A 22,232-nucleotide genomic window follows, 5' to 3' on the forward strand; every position below is an offset into this window, starting at 1 on the left:
ACTTCTCTGATCATGTTTATTATCTGTAAATGTGGGTGAATATAGTACCTACTTTTTAGGATAATCCATATGAAGAACCTTGCGCACAGTAAACCTTCGCGAACAGGACACTTTAGCAAGAGACATTAGCTAAAACTCCGATGACCCCCGGCCCAACCATATGGTCATCTGAATCAAACTTTCCAAAGAGTGCTGAAAAAATTAACAGAACTCTGAACAAAGCAGCAAAATGTACTGATTTGCAAACTTGCTTTCGAAGTAAAAACACCCCTCCAAGCGTTAAGTATTTTCGGGTAGAGAAGAAACCAGCGATGGTTTCTGCGCAAGCGCACAAGCGCCTGCGTCACGTGGGCGAGCTGTAGGGGCTGAGGAGAACCCGGCCTGGTCACATGACCACGCCCCGCGCTGGGGATGGAGCCGGAAGAGGGGACGCCCCTGTGGCGGCTGCAGAAGCTGCCGGTCGAGCTGGGTCTGCAGGTGAGGAGGGCGTGAGCGGCGGCGCGGGCCGGAGGAGTTCCCCGGCTTTCCCGCGCGCGGGCCAGGGCAGGTGCGCTCTCTGGGGCTCCTAGGAAAGAGAGGGGGGAAGGGCATGATTTTGAGTAGCCAGCCGCCTGCCTCGCTTGAAAAGCTGAGGAGACCGCTTTTGGGGCGCCGCCTCTGCACCCAGGCTGGGAATTCCCCTTCGGCTTTGCGCCCAGACGTGCGCCAGGCCGCGCCCGCACCTGGGTGGGGGCGGTGCACCAGCTCCCCGGCGCGACCCGGGACCCAGTGACCCTGGGCTGGGGACTGGAGTCCACAAGTATTCTTTGAAAGCCTGTGAGGTGGGCTTCCAGGTTTGCAGCCTTCTCGCTGCGTGTCATCCATTCATTCAACGCATACCTCTGTATTGTCTCCTGGACCCCCAGGCACTGTGCTGGGTGCTGGGTGCTGGGGCGGGGGGGGGGGGTGGGGGGGGGTACCGTGGTAATTTAGGCAGAAGCAGACTCTGCCCCTTTGAGGACAACAGAAAACAAAGTTTTTACTTCCTGTGAAGGAAGCAAAACAACAGTGTGGTTAGAGTGGTTCAGGATGACCTTTCCCCAGGAGCTGACATACACGTTGACACCTTGAAGATAAGACGGACCACGGCTTGTGATCTGAAGAAAGCATTTTCATTAATTCGTTTAGGCAGCTTGTGATTGAAATCCACAGATTGCTGAGAGCCGTGGTAGTATAAGGTAAAACTATGAGTGAGGCCATATTGCCTGTGCCTTGGGTGCTTGCTTTCTAAAAGGGAAACCAAACCGAATTATCCAGTAAGGAGTATGTGAAAGGGTAGCAGCACAGTTTTGAAGGGCAAAGAAAGTTTTCCAGAACAGGAACATCTGGATTTCTAGGATGAATAGAGACCACGCTGGCTAGAGGGGAGGCTTGGAGAGAAGAGGTTAACAGGCAGCGGAAATAGCGGGTACATTGAAGGGCCTGGCGGCTTTGAGCCTGACTGTAGTATTTTAACGCTGGAATTTAGAGTGAGAAACCCAGAGAAAAGCTGGAGAGGTTAGCTGGAGTCAGGTATGCCCGTGTGTATACATTTAATACCAGAGGAATTTAAAGTATTTTGGCAGCAGCAAAATTTTGGTGGATTTGAAAGTCGAGAGAAATGTTGAGACAGTAAGTGTATATAACATTTTCTGGACTGTGAAAGGAAGAAAACCCAGTGATTAAAAGAAACCAGTATATACAAAAGTAAGCTTCAGCATTAGCTCTGGGAGTTGTGGGTCTGTTTGCCTCAGAGACTTTACATTACTGACAACCATGTAATTGGAATTAATGTGTTAATATGCTTACTCCCACCTTCTCCACCCCCTAACAATTCAGACCTCATGAAGTCTTTCTTGTATATATAGCTTTTTAACTGGTCTTCTTGTCTCTAGTCTCTACAGGGTAGCTGTACAGGGTAGATACTTTGTTTTACTTAGTTTTCTATCCCCAGTTCTTTAGCTTTGTGTCTCTTCTGAAGGTGGGTTCTTAATCAGTGTTTGTTGAGGGAGGGAATGAATGAATAGATGCTAAACTTAGCTTTATCACTGGGGCAGGTAATCTGGATCCCAAATTCTGGGATCCAGAGTTTTGTATAAGGTCCCATTCTGTTCCCCTTTACAATGAGTGAAGGTTGGGGAGCAGGGGCTTAGCTTATATTACTTGATAGAGGATATGTGGTAGGCAGCTTTGTGTAAGTGCTAATTACATAGGAATGGTGGGGAAGAAAGAAGAAAACTAATGGTGCTTCCCCAGCCAGGACCAAGAAAGAATACCTTAACTCTTTTCTCTCATTTTACAAATCAGGAAATTGAGATGTAGACAGAGGAGTTGAGTAACTTGTCTGAGAGCATCAAGCCAGTAAGCAGCAAATTTGGAGTATATCTCAGTTCTTTTCCTGAATTTTGTATCGCCCTTCCTCTCTTCATGCTACCTCTTTTTTAGATAATGCCCATAACATTTACTACTATACGTGCTTATGACTCCTAAGGTTCTAGGTCTAGCCAGACTCTTTCCTGAGCATCAGGCTCCTGCTTTGATAAACTACTTGTATCTCCACTTAAGTATATCTTGGCTGAGCTTGTTGACTTTCCTTACAACTTATTCCTCCTGTAGCCTGTTTTGGTTTGTGGAACCACCACTTACCCAGTCACTCAACCTGAAATTCTAGGAGTCATTTGTGGCTCTTCTTCCTTTCCACAGTCCTTTTATCTCCTTTCCTCCTAATCTTTTGCTTACACAAACTGAAGATTGGGGACTATGGTCTCCTTCTCCCCCTTTTTCCCTCTTCTTTCATCATCTCTTCCAACCTGTTGCCAAACTGATGAAAAAATAATGCAAATGTAAATATGTTGCTTCCCTTTTGAGCCCAAGATAAAGCCTAGATTCTCTTGCATTGGACTCAGGGCCTCTGTGATTTGGCCCCTGCCCACTTCTCTATCCTTGTTCTATTATAACAACCTTCCCAGATTGCTTGCTATCCTGAAAATAAGCCAGATGACTTTACACTTTGATCCTGTGCACACGCGGGTGCTTGTGACTGGAAGTGCTCTTCTTCTTCCTCATTTGCCTGGACTAACATCTTTATGACTTACCCTTTGCCCTGCTTTGTCACTGTGCTCTTTGGCACCTTTTAATAATCTTATCATCTCTTACTGTAAACTGCATTCATTTAAATGTCTGCTTTTCTCCAATTAGACTAAAACTGTTATGGCATTGCCTTATCTTATTTATCCTCTGTGTCTTCATTTGTAAAATGGGAATAATAATAATACTTAACCTCAAAAGATTATAGTGAGAATCAAAGCAGTGCTTGGTACATAGGGCCATAAATGGTAGCTATTATAATTATTTTTTTCTTTGTATTTTCATTATCTGTAATAACTGCTGTGGGGAGTGGATGTGGCTCAAGCTGTTGAGTGCCCACCTCCCACATGGGATGTTCCAGGTTTGGTTCCCAGTGCCTCCTAAAGAAAAAATAAATGCACAACAAGCAAACAGATGAGGGAGCCATTTTGCAGGGGTGGGGATAAAAAAAAAATCTCAATGAAGTGCTCATTGAATGTTTGTAAGTGAATGAAACCATTTGTACTCCAAGAAAGTTTGCACTTTCATTTTTCTGTTTGAGTTCTAGGTTTTACTTTAAGAATTATGACTTGCCAGAAAACATTGGGCCAGTATGACATTAGTTTGCATATATCTAGAGAATTTTGTATGAACTTAAAATTAATGTGTTAGTGGATAACGCACTTTAAAAATGGAATTTTTAACTGTTTGAAAATGGGATCACCAATTGCTTATCTCTGGTCTTCTGTGTGGGATATGATAGGGCAGAAATTATTGCTTAAAATGAAGTGGAGTATGGTTCAGGGGAAAAGAGATTGAAGACTTGCTGCCTAAAAGTATCTCCAAGTTATTTGGGTTCAAAGACTCTTCTTTTAAGATGCTCCTCTGAGAAAGATAACTGTATTAATCATTTGTCCAGAACAGTACCTGGCATAATATGTACTCATTTCTAATATATGTTGAAGAACTGGATGGTGGTGGTAGTAGTAGTATAATATTAATAGTATTAATAATAATAGTAGAGTAATGGTAATAAACAATGACTAGCAATTTACGTGCCAGGCATGTGCCAAGTGCTTTGCATTTCATTTTCATTTAATCCTTACAACATTATAGAAGTAGATGGTATTCTCTTTTTACATATGAAAAAAAACTGAGGCACAGAACATTTAAAAAACTTGCTAAAGCTAGTAAGTAGTAGAACTAGGATTTGAACTAACCAGTTTTTGATCCAGAATCCATCATCTTAATCGCTATGTCCATTTGTATGTGTTAGGATTCTATTGCTGATATTATGGTAAGGTAGAAAGAAAGAAATGTGAAAAAGGGAAAGAAAGGTAAGGTACTGGGGTTCTTAGGTCAAAAGAAGCAAGTATGACTGTTGTGAAAAGGGAGACAAGGCAATAAAGGTTTTGATCTACAAGAAAAGATCTTAGTCTAAATTTAGATGGATTGAATTGGACAGATTTCGTGGGAGTCACTGAATCTATAAACACCTTTTTATCACTTCATAGCGACATTTTTTTTTAATGTCCTATCCTTTGATCATTGGTAAAAATACTATTCTAAGGAATCTTGAGGTGGAACTTTTATACTTGCCATATTCCTTTAAAGAAAACAGTAATGTATCTATAACGTTATTTTTGCTTCTTGGGGGTAAGCAATAATTAGAAAATCTGGGATTTTTGTGGGACTCTACTCTTTAATGAATAAGAACTTTAAAAATAATTACATTTTGATCTGAGCTGCTGTTGTATATAACGTGAGCTTCTCACAACATTTGTGTGCTACAAAGAAGATAAATCTTTTTTTAATAATCTTACTTATAATCACATTTATTTCCTTTTTCTCTCTAGTTTCTTCACAAAATAATTGATGGCATTTGTGGCCGGGCTCATCCTGTCCACCAGGATTACCACAATGTTTGGGATTCAACAGAATGGCTTCATGTTCTGGAAGATATAACCAAATTTTTCAAAGCTGTCGTTGGTAAAGATTTATCTGATGAAGAGGTATCTTCACTCCCAATATCTATCCCTTGCAATAAACACATGCTCACATTTTTTATTAAATTGGTTTTTAATTGTACTATACATAGTGTAATATGAGGGCCATCATCAGTACATATATATTATGTAAGTAAAAACCTCAGTAATATTGTGTGTAAATAAAAAATGTGATTGTGGAAGTTAGGAGTTTTTGTAGTTTTGTTTTTAGTTTTTTATTTTTAAAATTGTGAAATACTTAAAGCATAAAGAAGAAAACAGAAAACAATATAGTATAGTAATATAATCATTACCATGATTAAATAACTGCTAAATGTTTTACTTTTTCTATTTCAGGCTTTTTTGTTTGTTTTTAGAAATAAAACATTACAGATGTAGTTAAATACTCTCTTCCCCACTCCAACCCCCTACCCTACCCCCAGAGAGCTCCACTCTCTTGAAGTTGGTGTGTGTCTTTTATATACTTTTTTATTGTATGTATATTTTCATCTTAAATGATATATACAATTTGGGGAGTGTTTAAATTCATAACTTGTAAATGGTAACATATATGTATCCATTTTCAAATAGTTTTTTTCATATAACAGTGTATTTTGGATTTATCCTTAATAGGTTTGGATCTTTTTCACGTAATTTAACCCTTGTAGTCTTTTATTACAGGAATTAAGTTGGATTTATAAGCTGTTCCCTTACTGATAGTTTATTATCTCTTTTTCACTATTACAATTGGTACAAACATTCTTGTGTATATCTTCTTGAATAGATAAAGGACAGCTTTTCTAGGGTACTATGTTTACATGAAATTGCAGGGTCGTCGTATGTCCTTATCTTTAATTTTACTGGGTTTTAGCAAAATGCTTTTTAAATGGATGAACCAGCTGATATTCTTACTTAAAATAGACTAATTCTTTTCCCCATGAAACCTCACTAATACTTAGTGTGCTCTGATTTAGTAATTCTATCCAGTCTCATGGATTTGAAATATTTTACTCTTGTCTTGATTTGTGTTTTCTTTGTTACCAGTGAGTCTGAGTATCTTAGATATTATGTTTATTAGCTATTTTGGTAGCTTCCTCTGATTGCCTGTTTCTATTCTTTTTTTATTGGGTTGTTTATTTTTACTGAAATATGATTTTTCTATATATTCTGGGTTCCAGTCCTTGTTAAATGTGTTCTATACCTGTTTTGTAATCTGTGACTTACCTTTTCCCATTGTTTATGGCATCTTTGATATAGACATTTTAAATTTTAATGTAGTCAGCTTTATCAATCTGTCAGTGTTCTGCTTTTTTCCTTTAAGAAATTCTTATCTTGTTGTCATAAAGAATGATATATTATGTTTTCTTCTAGACATCTTAAAATTTTGGTTCCCACATGTAGATTTTTAATTCATCTGGGATTTGCTTTTATGTATAGTATGAGGATGGGATCTAATCTTATCTTTTGCCATATAGCTAGCCAGTTGTTTCAGCACTATTATAAAAAATATTTGAATCTTTTCCCATTGATATAAAATGTTACTTCTGTCATATATCAAACTCTCAAGAATTTGTTGGTCTGTGTCTAGGTTCTTGTATCAGTTAGCTATTAATGTATAACAACCCACCAAATTTACTGGATTAAAAAAAAACAGTCATTATTTTTCACATATTTATGGGTTGATTGAGCAGTTCTGATCTTGCCTAGATTTTCTCATCTTAAGCCCATGACAGATCTGCTGGAGGCAGGCTGCCTTAGGGATGGCCTCAACTGGGATAATGCAGCCTTCTCCACATAATCTCTTCTGCTAGCCTAACTTGATTTCATGGCAGTGGCCAGGAGATTAAGAGAGCAAGCGCTTAAGCGCTTTCAAGCTTTTGCTTATGTCATGTTTGCTGCTGTCTGATTGGCCACAGCAAGTCACAAAGCCAAGCCCAGCATTGGGTAAGGGTAATGTCAAAAGATGTGGATATAGGAAAGTTAAAAAATTGGGCTATTAATGCCACCAGTCTACCACAGCTTTGGGTTTTGTTCTTCTGACTCTTTGTCTATCAATGTGAGACTCTTTTATTGCTGTGCTTTATAGTAGGTATAAATTTTCTCTCTCCCTCATCCTGTTTTCAAGATTATTTTTGCTAAACTTCAGTTTTTGTATAGAGAGTGTTGAGCTAGGGATATGGAGGGAAGACCTCTCCAGGAAAGTGAGGTGACACAGGAGGCCTGGATGCTTTTAATTTCCTTAAAAAAATCCCATTGGAGTTCTGTTTGGCACTGCATTGGATTGATGGTTTGATTTTGGGACAATTACCATTTGTTTTTAAGTCTTTTTGACGGACATAGTATTTTTCACCAATTATTTATGTTTCTTTTAAAATGTTTTTAACATTTTTCCACATTACCGAGGTCATACACATCTTTTTTTTTTTTTTTTTTGAGTTTTTGTGGCTTTTTAAATAGTATGTCTTCAATAATTACTTTTCCTAGTGGTTGCTGGAATGAAATTTATTTTTCAATTTGGATCTTGTGTTCAGCATATCCGCATAATCTCTTGATTTTTTTTCTCTTTAGATTTTTTTTGTGGAGGTTTGATTTTTTTATCAAAGTTATGTAAGCATCATAATTAATTCTGTGAGATTATTATCCAAAACAACAGTTCCACACTTATGTCCCTACATTTTTCCTACTTCAGAAATAACCACTGTCCTATTTCTTAGCTGATTATTTCAGTCTTTATCGCCACATCTCTATATAACTTCTTGTAGTGCCGCTGCTTGTTTTTTCTTTTAGTTTTTATCTTTTGACTTTCAATAATGGAATATGAGTATGTAAAGCTCCCTTTGCTTTCCTGCCCCCACTTCCCATGTTCCTGTTTTTCTAATATAGATCTAACAAAAATCATGATGCAATTATATTTATTGAGCTCATTTAAATGATTGTGAGAATGTGATGTTTAACAGTCATATAGAAAATTATGATTATTTTTTCCATTTCTGCACAACTTTTTGTTTCCCTAAAATTAATAATTGTCTGCTTAGTTTTATTTGTCCTTGTTCTTTATTCAATTCCAAAATTTTCACCCATTTTTAAAGTTTGCTTTCTTAAATGTTGAGAAGCATTAGATGAGATTTCATTTTCTTCCCTCTGAACCTTCTGATCTGCTTCAACTGGAATAATAATTCTTTATATCTGATACACTGCTGTAATCCTGGGATCTCCCCTTACCATCATTCTGGGGATTCCCTTCACCTCTCTTTTTTTGGATCTCTTTCTTCCTATATCCCATGACTTTCACTTTCTTGTTTGTTCCTTCATTTTGGTATGAAGCACAACCAGAAGTGGCTTCTTCAGAAAAAGTATATGTAAAACAAATATTTTGAGATATAATAGATCTGATTTAATTCAGTTAACATCATATCAGTGAGACTGATCTATGATTCTTTCCTTTTATTACTGTGTAGTGTTAAATAATTTTTCTATCTCTTCTACTATGGATAGATATTCGGCTTGTCTCCAGGCTTTAGTTATTGTAACTAAAGCTGTTAAGAACATACTTGTAGATGTTTTCTTGTGGATATCAGCACAGATTTCTGTTGGTTGTATCCACAAGAGTAGACTTGCTATGACATGGGGTTTAAAAGTACCACCTTTTATAAGTACTGCCAAGTATTTTTCCAAAATGGTTGTACCAGTTTACATTCTGCCAGCAACATATGAGAGTTCTAGTTCTCTGTATCCTTGTTAACACATGGTATTGCCAGTCCTTTTAATTTTAGCCATTCTGTAAGTGTGTAAAGCAATTACGTGTGGTTTAAATTCTCATTTCTCTGGTGAGTAACGATATTAAGTACCTTTTCATACTTTTTTCCCTTTTGGATATCCTTTTTTATGTACCTATATAGGTCTTTTGCACCCCTTTGTTTAAAATTTAATTTTTAAATTAAGATAGAATTGTAGGTTCACATGCATTTGGAAGAAATAATACAGAGATCATGTGTACCCTTTACCACTTGGTAACATCTTGCATAAGTACTGTAAGACAACCAAGAAATTGTCATTAATACCACTGTCAGGATACTGAATAGTTTCATCACCAAAGATCCCTCCTGCTTCCTTTTATAAACCTTCTCCATCCCCCATTCCTAACCTCTGACAACCACTAATCTGTTCTCCCTCTCTGTAATTTTGTCATTTCAAGAATGTTCTATAAATGGAACCATACTATGCCTTTTAGATAGGCTTTTTTCCCTCCCTTGAGACCCAATCCAAGTTGTTGCATATATCAATAGTTTGTTCCTTTTTTTTTTTTAGTATTCCATGGATTTATCCATTGAAGGGCATTTGGATTGTTTACAGATTTTGCTTATTATGAATAATCCTGCTGTGAACATTTCTGTACAGGTTTTTTTGAGAATGTAAGTTTTCATTTCTCTGCAATAAATAACCAAGAATAAAATTACTGAGTTGTATAGTAAGTGCATGTATAGTGTTAAAAGTAACTGCCAAATTATTTTCCAGAGTAGCTATACCATTTGAATTCCCACCATCAGTGTATGGGTGATCCAGTTTTCTGCATCCTTACCAGCATTTGGTGTTATCATGGTTTTTTATTTTGGCTGCTCTAATAGTTTTAATCTCATTATAGTTTTCAAGTAAGTTTTCCTAATATAATAGCTAATGTGTTGAGCATTTTTTCATATGTTTATTTTCCATCTCAGTGAAATGTCTCTTGGTGTCTTTTGCCAATTTTATAATTAGATTGCTTGGGTTTTTGCTTGTTTTTGTTTTAACAGTTGAGTTTTTAGAGTTCTTTATATATTCTAGGGGAAGTCTTTGTTGTTATATGGTTTGCAAATATTTTCTCCCAGTCTGTGGCCTGTCTTCTTGTCCTCTTAACAGTGTCTTTCACAAAAATGTTTTTAATTTTGATGAGATCCAGTTTATCAAATTTTCTTTTTGTAGATGATGCTTTTGGTATCAAGTTTAAGAACTCTTCTCCTAGCCCTAAATTCCAAAGATTTTCTGTCATGAATTATTCTAAAAGATTTAGAGTTTTATATTTCATATTTAAGTCTGTGATCCATTCTGAGTTAATTTTTATATAATGTGTGAGGTTTACTTTGAGGTACTTTTTTATTTTTTTTTTGCCTATAGATGTCAATTGCTCTAAGAACCATTTGTTGAAAAGGCTGTCCTTCTTCCACTGAATTGCTTTTGCACCTTTGTCAGAAATCATTTGGAATATTTATATAAGTTGCCCATTTTTTCCAAAAAAGGAAGTTATATTTGTCATATTGACTTGGAGGAATTCTTGTATTCTGGATATGAGTTTCTTATTAGATATGTGTGCTTAAAATATCTTCTATTGTGTGACTTCTTTTATTAGCACCTTGCATTACTGTGGTACATTTGTTCAAATAATATAATGTAGTAACTATGGTCTATGGTTTACATTAGGGTTCCCTGTTTATGTTGTACTGTCCTATGTTATTTTTTTTTCTTTTAATTTTTATTCTAGTAACATATATATAACCTAAAATTTCTCTTTAAACCACATTCAAATATGTAATTCAGTGCTGTTAATTACATTTGCAGTGTTGTACTACCTTCACACTATTACTGAAATGTTTCTATCACTAGAAATTCAGTAGTTAAGCTTTAACTTTCCATTCCCTTTTCCCACTCCAGTTCTTCATAACCTATATTCTAGTGTCTGACTCCATGAAATTGCATATTCTAATTATTTCATATCAGTGATAGGATACAATATTTGTCCTTTTCTTTATGGCTTATTTCACTCAACATATATATATATATAATTAAAATATATTCAAGGTTCATCCATTTTGACACATATATCAGAATTTTGTTCTTTTTTACAGCTGAATAATATTCTATTTATGAATATATCACATTTTCTTTATCCATTCATTGGTTGACGGGCACTTGGATTGTTTCCATCTCTTGACAAATGTGAATAATGCCATTATGAACATTGGTATGCAAATATCTCTTTAAACCCCTGCTTTCAATACTTTCGGATATATACCTAGAAGTGGGATTGCTGGATCATACAGTAATTAACTTTCTGAGGAAAATCCAAACTGTCTTCCACAGTGGCTATACCATTTGACATTTGCACCAGCAGTGAATGAGTATTCCTCTTTATCCACATCCTCTCCAACACTTATCTGCTTTTTAAATAGTAGACATTCTGGTGGATGTGAAATGGCATTTCATTGTGGTTTTGATTTGCATTTCCCTAATGGATAATGATGTTGATCATCTTTTCATGTGCTTTTTGGCCATTTCTGTCTGTTTGGAGAAATATTTTACTCATGTCTTTCCCATTTTTAAATTGGGTTATCATTTTGTTGAATTGTAGGATTATTTTTTTCTATATTCTGAATATTAATATTTGGTTTTGAAATATGCTCCCATTTCGTATGTTGTCTTTTTACTTTCATGATGAAATCCTTTGATGCACAAATGTTTTTAATTCTGATGAGGTTCCATATATAATATCTGTTTTTTCTTTTGTTGCTTGTTCTTTGGGTATAAAGTCTAGGAAACCAATGCCTAAACCGAGGTCTTGAAGATGCTTTCCTGTGTTTTCTTAAAGGAATTTTATAATTTTGGTTCTTATATTTATGACTCAGATCCATTTTGAGTTGATTTTTTTGTATGTTGTATGCGGTAGGGACCTACCTTCATTCTTTTACCTGTGGACATCCAATTTTCCCAGTACCATTAGTTGAAGAGACTTTTCTTTCCCAATTGAGTGGATTGGCACCCTTGTCAAAAATTAGTTGGTCATAGATGTGAGAGTTGATTTCTGAACTCTCAATTTGGTTTCTGCTTTGCTGAGAATTTTTTTTACCATGGGTATTGAAGTTTTATCAAACTTTTTTCTGAATTCATTATTTTTTCTCCTTTATTTCATTAATATAGTGGCATACGTTGATGCTTAAATGGTAAACTAGCCTTTTGCTGCCAGAATAAACCCCACTTGGTCATGACGTATTATCTTTTGTATGCATCTCTTGATTTGATTTGCCAATATTTTATTTATGATTTTTTGCATCTATATTTGAGTGATATTGGCCTGTAAATTTCCTTTACTATGCCCTTTTCAGGGTGTCAAGTTTTATTCTGAGCTCATTTAATGAATTGGGAATATTTTTAAAAATTTTCCTTTACTCTGGAAGAGTTTATGCATCGTTTTCTTCCTTTCTTTAGTACAGTTTTGGTTAATTTTCAAATATTTTGAAATGCTTTTTGTTATCTAGTTTGATATAATTCTGCAGTGGCCAAAAAATATAAAAAGTATGATTTCAGGCCTTTGAAATCTGTTGGGTCTTGCTCCATGGAGAAAGTATGGTCCATTTTGGTGAATTGTCTATTTTGGTGAATGTTGTATTTGAAAATAATGTGTATTCAATAGTTGATTGTAATGCTTTATATTTTGATTAGTATAAGTAGAATGATGTTGTTTTTCAATTCTATATCTTTACTGAATTTTTCTCCTGTCATTTACTTAGAGGTGTGTTAACATCTTTAATTATAAATGTAGTTTTTTCCATTTGTCCCTTCAGTTCTTTCAAGTTTTGTTTGATATATTTTGAAGCTGTTATGGGTATACAACACATTCACAGTTGTTACATCTTTCTGTTGAATGGTCCTTTTGACATCCCTTTCTGTTTATTGTAATACTTCTTGCCTTAAAGGACATTTACTGATATTTTAAATAGCTATCCCAGCTTTAGTGCTCTCTGGATGTATTCCATGACTGTGGCCTCTATGCTGCTTCATCAGTCAGTCCTTTTCTTTACTTTTCCTTTCCAGAAATTTGTTAAAATCTCTTGTTTACTGTTTATACCTTCTTATCTTATTCTCTACATAGTTACAGAAGCATTTCTTTTTTTCCTCTTTTTACTACCATTTTAAGGAGTGTGTGAATGGAGAGTGGTAATATATATTTCTATTTTAAACAGAAAGTTTCTTTTGCTTATTTTCTTACCATTTATTTTTATTTTCTTAGCTATTTCAGCAGTTGAATCGGTTGAATTCATTTCATCAAGAAGCTATCTTGAAATGCTTGAAAAGTAGGAAAGATGAAATCAAGCAGACTCTGCTAGGAGAAATAGTTGATATTTCCTCCGCACAGTTGCAGGATTTTGATTGGCAGTTAAAGGTGAGAATATTTGAATATACATTTTTTTTTTTATTAGAGAAGTTTGTGGGTTTACAGAAAAATCATGCATAAAATACAGAGTACTTTTATACCTCCCTGTTAGTAAACTCTTGCATTAGTGTGGTACATTTGTTACAGTCCATGGAAGAACATTTTATGAGTATGTATGCTTTTTCACTTTTTTTGATAGAACTATGTATTCTTTTTAATAATCATCTAAGTTTTTTTTTTTTTTTTATTTTGAGAATACATTATCCCAAGGAAATATCAAAGATACAAATTACCTCTTTTACATTAACTTGGGCATAAAAGTTGTAAAACCATTTGAAAATGGAATCATGAGCAAGTAGAATCCATTAAGGCCGACTTTCCATGATTTATAGGTACCTAGATCAATAGAAGAGGAGAAAACAAATACATTGTATTTCTTGATTTCATCATGGTCCTGCATAAAATGCCTAACATTGTCTTTGCGGATAGGTTGGGAAAATAACACATGTGGATTCATAACTGAATAAACAAACACTAAAAGACAGATGTTAACTGGGAAGAAGGTATTTGTGGTTCTGGCCTTGGCCAGTCTTCTTCAGCATTTTGTGAGTGTTGTTTTGGTTTACCAACATGTGCTTGAGTCAGCAGTATGTTGATTCAGTCTTATTTTATTGATGGAATTGCAGTATTTCAAGCAATTTTAACCCACTAAACCTTTTTTAGTTAGTTTTGTTAGTTTAAATAATCTTTTTAGTTCTGGCTGCCAAACTTAAAAGAGATATATAAACAAATTGCAACCCAGCCAATTAAGACTGATCAGGATCTTTAAATCATGATACATGAAGGTGCTTTGAAAGACATGAGACCACAGACCTGGAAAAGAGGTAACCTAGTAGAAATACGACAGTTATCTTTAAAAAGTCATGTGGATGGGGGAATAGATTATGCTGTGTGGCTCCAGAGGCTAGGACAAGACTGAGGTATATCATTTGCAGTGAGATGGGAGAACTATTTAACAACCATGGATTTTAAAAATGTTTTTAACTCCTTCTAGAAGTGGCACATTTCTCATGGTTGTTGATTTTCAAGCATAAACTGAGAAACTGCTTATTGGAAACATCGAGGATGAGAAGTATGCATAATGTAGACAACCTGAAAGTGATACTCCAGTTCTCATTATGAGTCCTGTATTTTGGAGAGACAATAGAGGAGATATGTGAGAATTTGATTCCCTGTTTGTGTACCACAAGCAGGATCCTTTGAAGTTGGTTTTTAGGGAAGGAGTTCCTTTCTATTGCACAAGTAGTTTTTTTCAAGTGGTAGTGATGTGGGCTATGGGTGGGAGGCTCTTTGTCTCTTCAAAAATAACCTTAACCTAAGCTGTCTGTCCTGACTTGCGGGTGTGGGATGGTGAGAAGCTACAGTCCTGCCCTTGGTGACCATGGCAACGACTCCAGTCCCAGGAAACAGTTTAACAATGCAAACGCTATAAACTTTCAGGGAAAATGCAAACCAAATGTGCCAAAAACTTATCTAGAATGTATAAGGTCCATGCTAAAAGCTTACCTAGGATGTGGAAGATATATGCTAATTCAAGCCTATTGAGCACTGAAACAACAATTTAACCCTTCCTCTCTGTATAAAAGGAACTCAAAATTCTTGTTCAGGGCTCAGGTTTGAAACAGAAAGCTCCTGAGTCCAGCTGGCTGTCAATAAACTATTTTTCCTTCTCAAAATCATTCCTGAGTCCTGGCCTTTCTATACGCAAATAATTGAACCTCTCTCAAATTCTACAACAATAGCGCTCCAAATGAGATTCAGTTATTGTGGTTTGGTTTTTTTTGCTCAGATTCCAAGACACTTGAGTTTCCCTTTGCCATCTGTCAAAGCAACTAAAAAGCTTTTTTCAAAAAGTATTATAATAAATATTTGGCTCTTACATCTCCCTTAGGATACTGTTCTGGAGACAGAAAGTATGAAGTGAGTTAAATATGTTATTTTTGTTGAGTGGCTATAATGAAAGATGGTATCTTGATAACATAATCAACAGTTTAGTAGATAGCTTATTATGAATTAATTGTCTTAATTTCTGAGAGTTTACCATGAACTTTTTATTCTCTTGGTAGCTTTACCTTCACCCTTCTTAAAGAATTCTGTGGAAATACATATAACCCCCCCACACACAAATATACATACATATACATACATACATACATACATACATATATATATATACACACATAATGTTTGTTTGTTTATTTATGCGTGCTGCATTGGTCCCATTGGATACTTCCCAGGCAAAAGTCTACTCTAAATACTTGCTTCTGCCACTACACTGTTGACTCTTTCCTACCCTACTTCTTCTCTTTTGTTTACTCTCTTTTCTCTTCTGTCTTAGAAATATGTGTTGGTTTGGCATGGGTTTAGTTGCTTTATTTCTTTGACCTTTCTATATATTTAACAGCAAACAGGAGTACGTTTTTTCCTTTCCTTTTCTTTCCTTTTCTTTTTTTTAATGTTGTTACTAAGCTTTGATGAATATTTACTGTTGACCTTTTTGCTATTTATTAATTACTATTTCCCTAATTTTAAACAGCTTGCACTTTCTAGTGACAAGATTGCTACATTACAAATGCCACTTTTAAACCTTCATCTAGATGTGAAAGAAAATGGAGAAGTCAAACCATATTCTGTTGAAATGAGTAAAGAAGAGCTGCAGAATCTAATAAATTCCTTGGAAGCAGCTAATAAGGTATTTGTTTTAATTTTGTAGTCTGGTTTACATTTTTAAAATGTTGATACCTTTAAAGCAATATAAGAAAAACACTTTTTAATATGTCTTCTTTTCTTGATGTTTAATGTCAAGCAAGTAAAGTATTTTGTTGCATCTTCAGTTTTAGATAGTAAGTTAATTATAACTTGTAACTTTGCATTATTTAGTTTTGAGCATAATTTATCAAGCAGTTATTTTGAGAGAATAATAGTGCTATTCTAAGAGTGGATGTTTTTCTTCAGTGCTCATTAATGATAAAAATAAAATCTTTACCTTGAAGCAGTGAAATTAGTTCATTTGTTTTGATGATTAAAAAATAGCAGTGATCCTGAAGAAAAGTGTGTTTTATTTTAAGTGGACAAATACTAGAAAATTGCTTTTTTAATCATGTGACTATTAATGCCTGGCATTTTCTAGTTACCTAGTCTCACTGATTAAAGTCAGTTATTCTTACAAACCTCTCTTGACACTAACAAATCTTCTTGGCACCTTTACCCTTTATAAAGTCTGATATTCTTTACCTTCTCTCTATATATTGTGCAGTTGCTCAGCCGTTCTGGTGCTTTGATGACAGGTCCTTATGCCCTAGTAACCAAATGGTGGTTGCAGTTTGGCTTGGCTATGGATGGAATGTGTGGTAGAGCCCATATAAACATTAAAAAACTCTGAGTCATAGATTTGATCGGCTTTGCCATCAGTCACTGTGCATTGGACTTGCTTACTATTAGTTTTCCATGCTCTTCTTCCAGAGATTCAGTTTCATTTAGCATATATCAACATCATTTTGTTATAACCTGACTTTCTCCTAATTTGTGTTTAAAGGTGGTCCTGCAGTTGAAATAACTGGAAAGATGAATACCAGCACTCTCAGATTTCATTGCCACAATGATATGCAGAGCGAATACTGTGTGTTCAGAAAAGCTGCAACATATTTTGCTAAGCTGAGAAAGCAACAGTGATGAGATTACAAAGATAAAAATTTATCAGCTTCTGTAAAGAACAGGAAATTGTATGGTTCACAGGAAATGCATAAAAAATGAAGTAAAGATGATAAAGCTATAGTAGCAGTTTATATTTTCATGACTGTTTTGCTTCATTTATTAAATATTTGAGAAATCTTTGTAGATGTACAGTTTCATTGAAAGCAAAAAATGTTCTAAAGTAATGTAACATATAAAGCACAAATATACTTGAATATTGCTTAAAGAGGTAGGTGAATAGCAAGGCCATGTATACAAATAGTAATTATTAATTTGTGGTATTTTTAAAAATAATTTTTTTAAAGAACTGATAAGCTGCATACATAACTCAGGATATCCCATATCTTTCATATTTCAAAGGAAAGATTATAAAATACAAAATTTGTGAGAGAACAAAGCTCTGCTTTAGACGTGAAGAGGGGAAAAATACTCTAAATTTGTGTGAACAATTCTGTTTGTAAATTCTGGAAATGAAAATCTTGTACACAGGAAAAAGTTAAAATAATGTTGCTTCTTTCGTTCTGTATCTGATTGAATGAATATGTTCTGATAAAAAGAATAGATGTCATTGTTTGGTGTATATATTACTGTTCAAATATCAGCTAAGACTATATATAGGCCCATTTTTATTATAAACTTAATACTGAATTTAACAATTTTGGATGTTAACTTCATTGGAAAGTAAACCATTTTTAATTTCAATTAACCTTAAAATCAAGCATTCTGAACAAATAAAGAATGTTATACTTTTTTGGTATATTGCTTTATTCTTTCGAAAGAATTCATAATTCAGTATCAAAATGTAATTAAGTGGTGCCTACTGTATATAAGCATTTTAGGTAATTAGAGCATCTGAATGTGCTTTGAGGTAGCCAAAGTAATTACTACTCTTCTTATCATATAGTTAAGGATAGGCTTAGGGAGGTTAATAAATATTTGGGTGTGATCTAAACAGTGCTTCTCAACATGTGTTCTGTAAGTCAGTGATGTCAGAATGTTCCTAACTATACTGCTTTCTTCATTGAGAAAGCTTTTTTTTTAGGAAAAAAAATCAGCTGAACTAAACAGTGAATGTAGTAAAGTAGTTGATTTACCTTCTGGTACAAATTCCTTGTATCATTGTGGACCAGTAACAAATAATTTGTGGACCAGCACTTTGTATAACATTGCTAGAGATCTCTTATTAGTCTTCCATGCATTATCTTCTTTAACAAAGAAAACATCATGCCCTAGACTAATAGTATCACTCAATTAGCATTTTAACAGTTTTTAAGAAAAGTATAATTGACATACAGTAAGCTGCATATATTTAAAGTATGCAATTTAAGTTTTGACATATATTCCCTTATAAGCATCACCACAGTCAAGACAGTAAACATATCAATAGCCTTTGAAATTTTTGAGGGGCTTACTTTCAAAATATTTTGTAGGATGCTTCTCTTTTGGAATTTGCCTGATGTTTTTCTCATGATTAGCTTTAAGGATTTGGGCAGGAATATTACAGAAGATGTACCATTTTCATCACATTTCAAGGGTGTGTGTTATATGATTTATGACTGTTGATATTGACCTTGATCACCTGGCTGAGGTGGTGGTGTTCAGGTTTCTTCACTGTAAAATTACTCCTCCCACCCCCTTTCCATACTGTACTCTTTAGAAGGAGGTCACTATTTACCACACATATTAAAGGAGAAGGGAGTTATGCTCCCCTGCCTTGAGAGTAGAGTATCTACATAAATTACTCAAAATTATTCTGCACAGATTTGTCACTTCTTCCCTATTTATTAATATATTCTTCTACATTAGTATGGGCAAATTGATATTTATTTTACACTTTTGGTTATAATGCAATGTTGCGTTGTTTTTTTTTTTTCTTAAATTGATACAGCTTTGGTCTTTGGGAACTCTTGTAGTTGACCCCTTGTGCCTTTGTCATACCACTATCAGTTCAGATTTGTGTTTTCTTGAAGATTTCCTTTCTTCCTGATAGTGCAAGTTAGTCCTGGCTTATATCAATCTCTGTTCACTCTTCTTCATTTTTTTCTTTCTGCTCTTTAGACTGAATGATTTCAATTGTTTCATCTTCAAGTTCACTGATTCTTTTGCCAGCTCCCAATCTGCTGTTGAAACCCTTTAGGTTATTTTTTATTTCTGTTACTATGGTCTTATCTATTTGGTTTCTTTTTACGATTCCCATCTCTCAATTGGTATTTTCTTTGTATTCTATAATTTTCCTGTTTTCCTTTAGTTCTTTTTCCATGGTTTCCTTTAGCTTTTTTGAGCATTTTTAGGACCTTTTTTTTGTTCCCCTGAAGTTTTGTCTGGTATGTCCCAGGTCTGGTCCTCCTCATTGATGGTTTTTAATGCTTTAATCTTCTCCTTTGCCTGGACTATTGTTTCCTGTTTTATGTATATTTTGTAATCTTTTGTTGAAATCTGTCCATTTTGTTATTTTAATGTGTTATCACTGGTATTTATACTCTGAGGCATCTGTTACTTAAGCTATCTGGCTAGTATTATGAGAGTGTTATATTTGCCAGGAGCTAACATAATTTTTTTTAAAAATGAGAAAAGAAGATGGCTTTCCCAGTCTTTGCAGTTGATCTGTGTAACTGCTGTTCTTCAGGTCTTATCCATACAAAGAGTTTAGAGTATAGCTCCAGGCTAAAGTGTGGGGTCCTTTCTGTGCATGCGGCTTTTCTTGAGTATGCGTGTGTGCCCCTTGAAATTCCCCCATTTACATGGTTATGGATGCCCCTTTTTCCTTAAGGTAACAGTTTCCTCATGTTCCCAGGTACTGCATTGTATGTACTACAGCTAGCCATACCTTGCCCTAGGCACTCACCATTTGACTGTTCTCACATGGTATTCTGTAGTAAAACTCTGAGTTGTTCACTACAAGCAGAGCAAGTTCTCAGACTGCATGCCTGCAGTCAATATACTGGTTCAGTCCCTCAGGTCTCCACCAGGCTGACTGGTTCAGACCTGCATGTTCCCACTATGTGCATGAGGATTACTCTGCTCCCTCTGGAACCAGGATCAGAGAGCCACACTGGGAACCAGGGACCCTATCCTTTTCAGGTTGCCTTTTCCTCTCTTTGCAGCCCACCCTGTTACTTTAAACCTGTAACTATTTTCTGGATCTTTGAAAAAGATATTTCTTCCAGTTCTTGCTAATTGTTCAGTGCTTCTGGGGGCAATGAAACATGAGGCTTTTCATTCCACTTTCTTGATCAGGGCCTTATTTTCTATTTTGAGTTAATTTTTGTATAAAGTACAAAGTGTGGATCAAAGCCCACTTTTGACATGGATATTCAGTTTTCCAGCACTATTGAAAAGGCTACCTGTTCTCTACTACATTGCTTTTTTGTGCCTTTGCCACACATATATCCATATATGTGTGGGTCTTTTTCTCTTAAATCTATTTTTTTATCTTGATGTCCATATCACACTGTCTTGATTAATGTAGCTTTTTGATAAGTCTTGTAATTAGTACTGTTGGACCCTCACCTTCATCCTTCCTTTTCAAAATTATTTTGGCTATTTTAGATCCTTTGTATTTCCATATGAATTTTAGTATCAGCTTTATTACAAAACTTGCTAGGATTTTGATTGGGATTACATCAGATCTATAGATCAGTTGGGGAGAATTGATATCTTAAAACTATTGAGCCTTCGAACCCATTAGCAAAATATAACTCTCCATTTATGTTATTTTCTTGTAATTTCACTGATCAGTGTTTGTAGTTTTTAGTGTAAAGGTTTTTTTCACATCTTTTATCAGATTCATCCCTAATATTTTTGATATGACTGTGGGTATTTTTACAATTTCAATTTCTGACAATTCACTGCTGATACATAAAAACAAAATAAATTTTGAATATTAATCTTACACCCTGCCACTTTGCTAAGGTCACATATTTGTTCTAATAGCTTTTTTTTTTGTATGTGTGTTTGTATATTCCATCAGGTTACATACATGTCTGTGGATTCCCTACATAATCATGTCATCTGCAAATGAAAACAGTTTTACTCCTTCCTTTCCAATCTGGATGCCCTCCCTCTTCCTCTTCCTCTTCCCTCTCTTCCTTCTTCATCTTCTCCTTTTGTATGTGTGTGACTAATTCACTACCTAAATCTTCCAGTACAGTGTTGCATGGAAATGATGACACTAACATACTTGTTCTGTTCCTGATCTTAGGGACAGCATTCAGTCTTCCACCATCATAAGTGTGATGTTAACTGTGAATTTTCTCTAGTGTCCCTTTATCAAGTTGAAGAAGTATCCTAATTCATAGTGTGTTGAGAGTTTTGGCAGGATTTTGTTGGATGCTCTTTCTGCATCTATTGAAATTATGTTGTTTTTCTTTTTTCTTTTATGGTGAATTATATTGGTTGCTTTTCAGATGTCAAACCAACTGCATCCTTCAAATAAACTCTACTTGGTAATGTTATATTGTCATTTTATATGTTGAATTTGATTTCCTAAAATGTTGTTCAGAACATTTGCATATCTGTTCATGAGGGATTTGGCATATGGTTTTATTTTCTCGTAATGCCTTTGTTTTATGGTATCAAGATAATAATGACCTAATAGAATGAATCAGAAAGTATTCCTTCCTCTTCAATTTTCTTGAAGAGTGTGTTTAGAAGTGGTATTATTTCTTCCTTGAATCTTTGGTTGAATTCATAAATGAAGTTATCTGAGTTTGGAGCTTTCATTATAGGAAGTTTTTAACTAAAAATTCAAGTAATTTTATAGACATAGTATTCAGGAGTGAACTAGGTAATTTGTCTCTTTCAAGAAATTTGTCCCTTTCATTTAAGTGTTAAAAATAGGTATAAAGTTGTTCATAATATTATTTTTATACTTTAAAATAGCTGTTGAATTTATAGTGATGAAACTTCTCTATAAATTTGTGTTTGTGTGTGTTTATATATATGTATTTGTGTATATATGGGATTGGCTAGAGGTTTACCAATGTTTTTCATCTTCTCAAAGAATCATCTTTTGGTAACATTGATTTTCTCTATCGTTTTTCTGGTTTCTACTTAACTGATTTCTGTTTTGATTTTTATTATTTCATTTCTTCTGCTTTTGTTTTGTGTTTTGGGTGTGTTTTTGTTTTTTAAGTTTATTAAGGTGGAAGTTGAAGTAATTTTATTTGATATATTCTTTTCTAATATATGCACTTTATAAAACAAATATATAGTGCTATAAATTCCTT

General features: G+C 34.7%; 1 protein-coding gene across 1 annotated transcript; it reads left to right on the forward strand.

Annotated features, from left to right (window-relative positions):
• The first annotated feature begins 328 nt into the window (after positions 1-328).
• Positions 329-21,458, forward strand: COMMD8 (COMM domain containing 8). Its single transcript, XM_004469753.3, has 5 exons — positions 329-477; positions 4,941-5,096; positions 13,108-13,260; positions 15,848-16,003; positions 16,847-21,458. The coding sequence occupies exons 1-5, from the start codon at positions 412-414 to the stop codon at positions 16,865-16,867; spliced, it is 552 nt and encodes a 183-aa protein (XP_004469810.2). The 5' UTR covers positions 329-411; the 3' UTR covers positions 16,868-21,458.
• The last annotated feature ends 774 nt before the right edge of the window (positions 21,459-22,232 follow it).

This window comes from Dasypus novemcinctus, chromosome 1, assembly GCF_030445035.2.
Source record: "Dasypus novemcinctus isolate mDasNov1 chromosome 1, mDasNov1.1.hap2, whole genome shotgun sequence".
In the NCBI taxonomy this organism is placed as follows: Eukaryota; Metazoa; Chordata; class Mammalia; order Cingulata; family Dasypodidae; genus Dasypus; species Dasypus novemcinctus.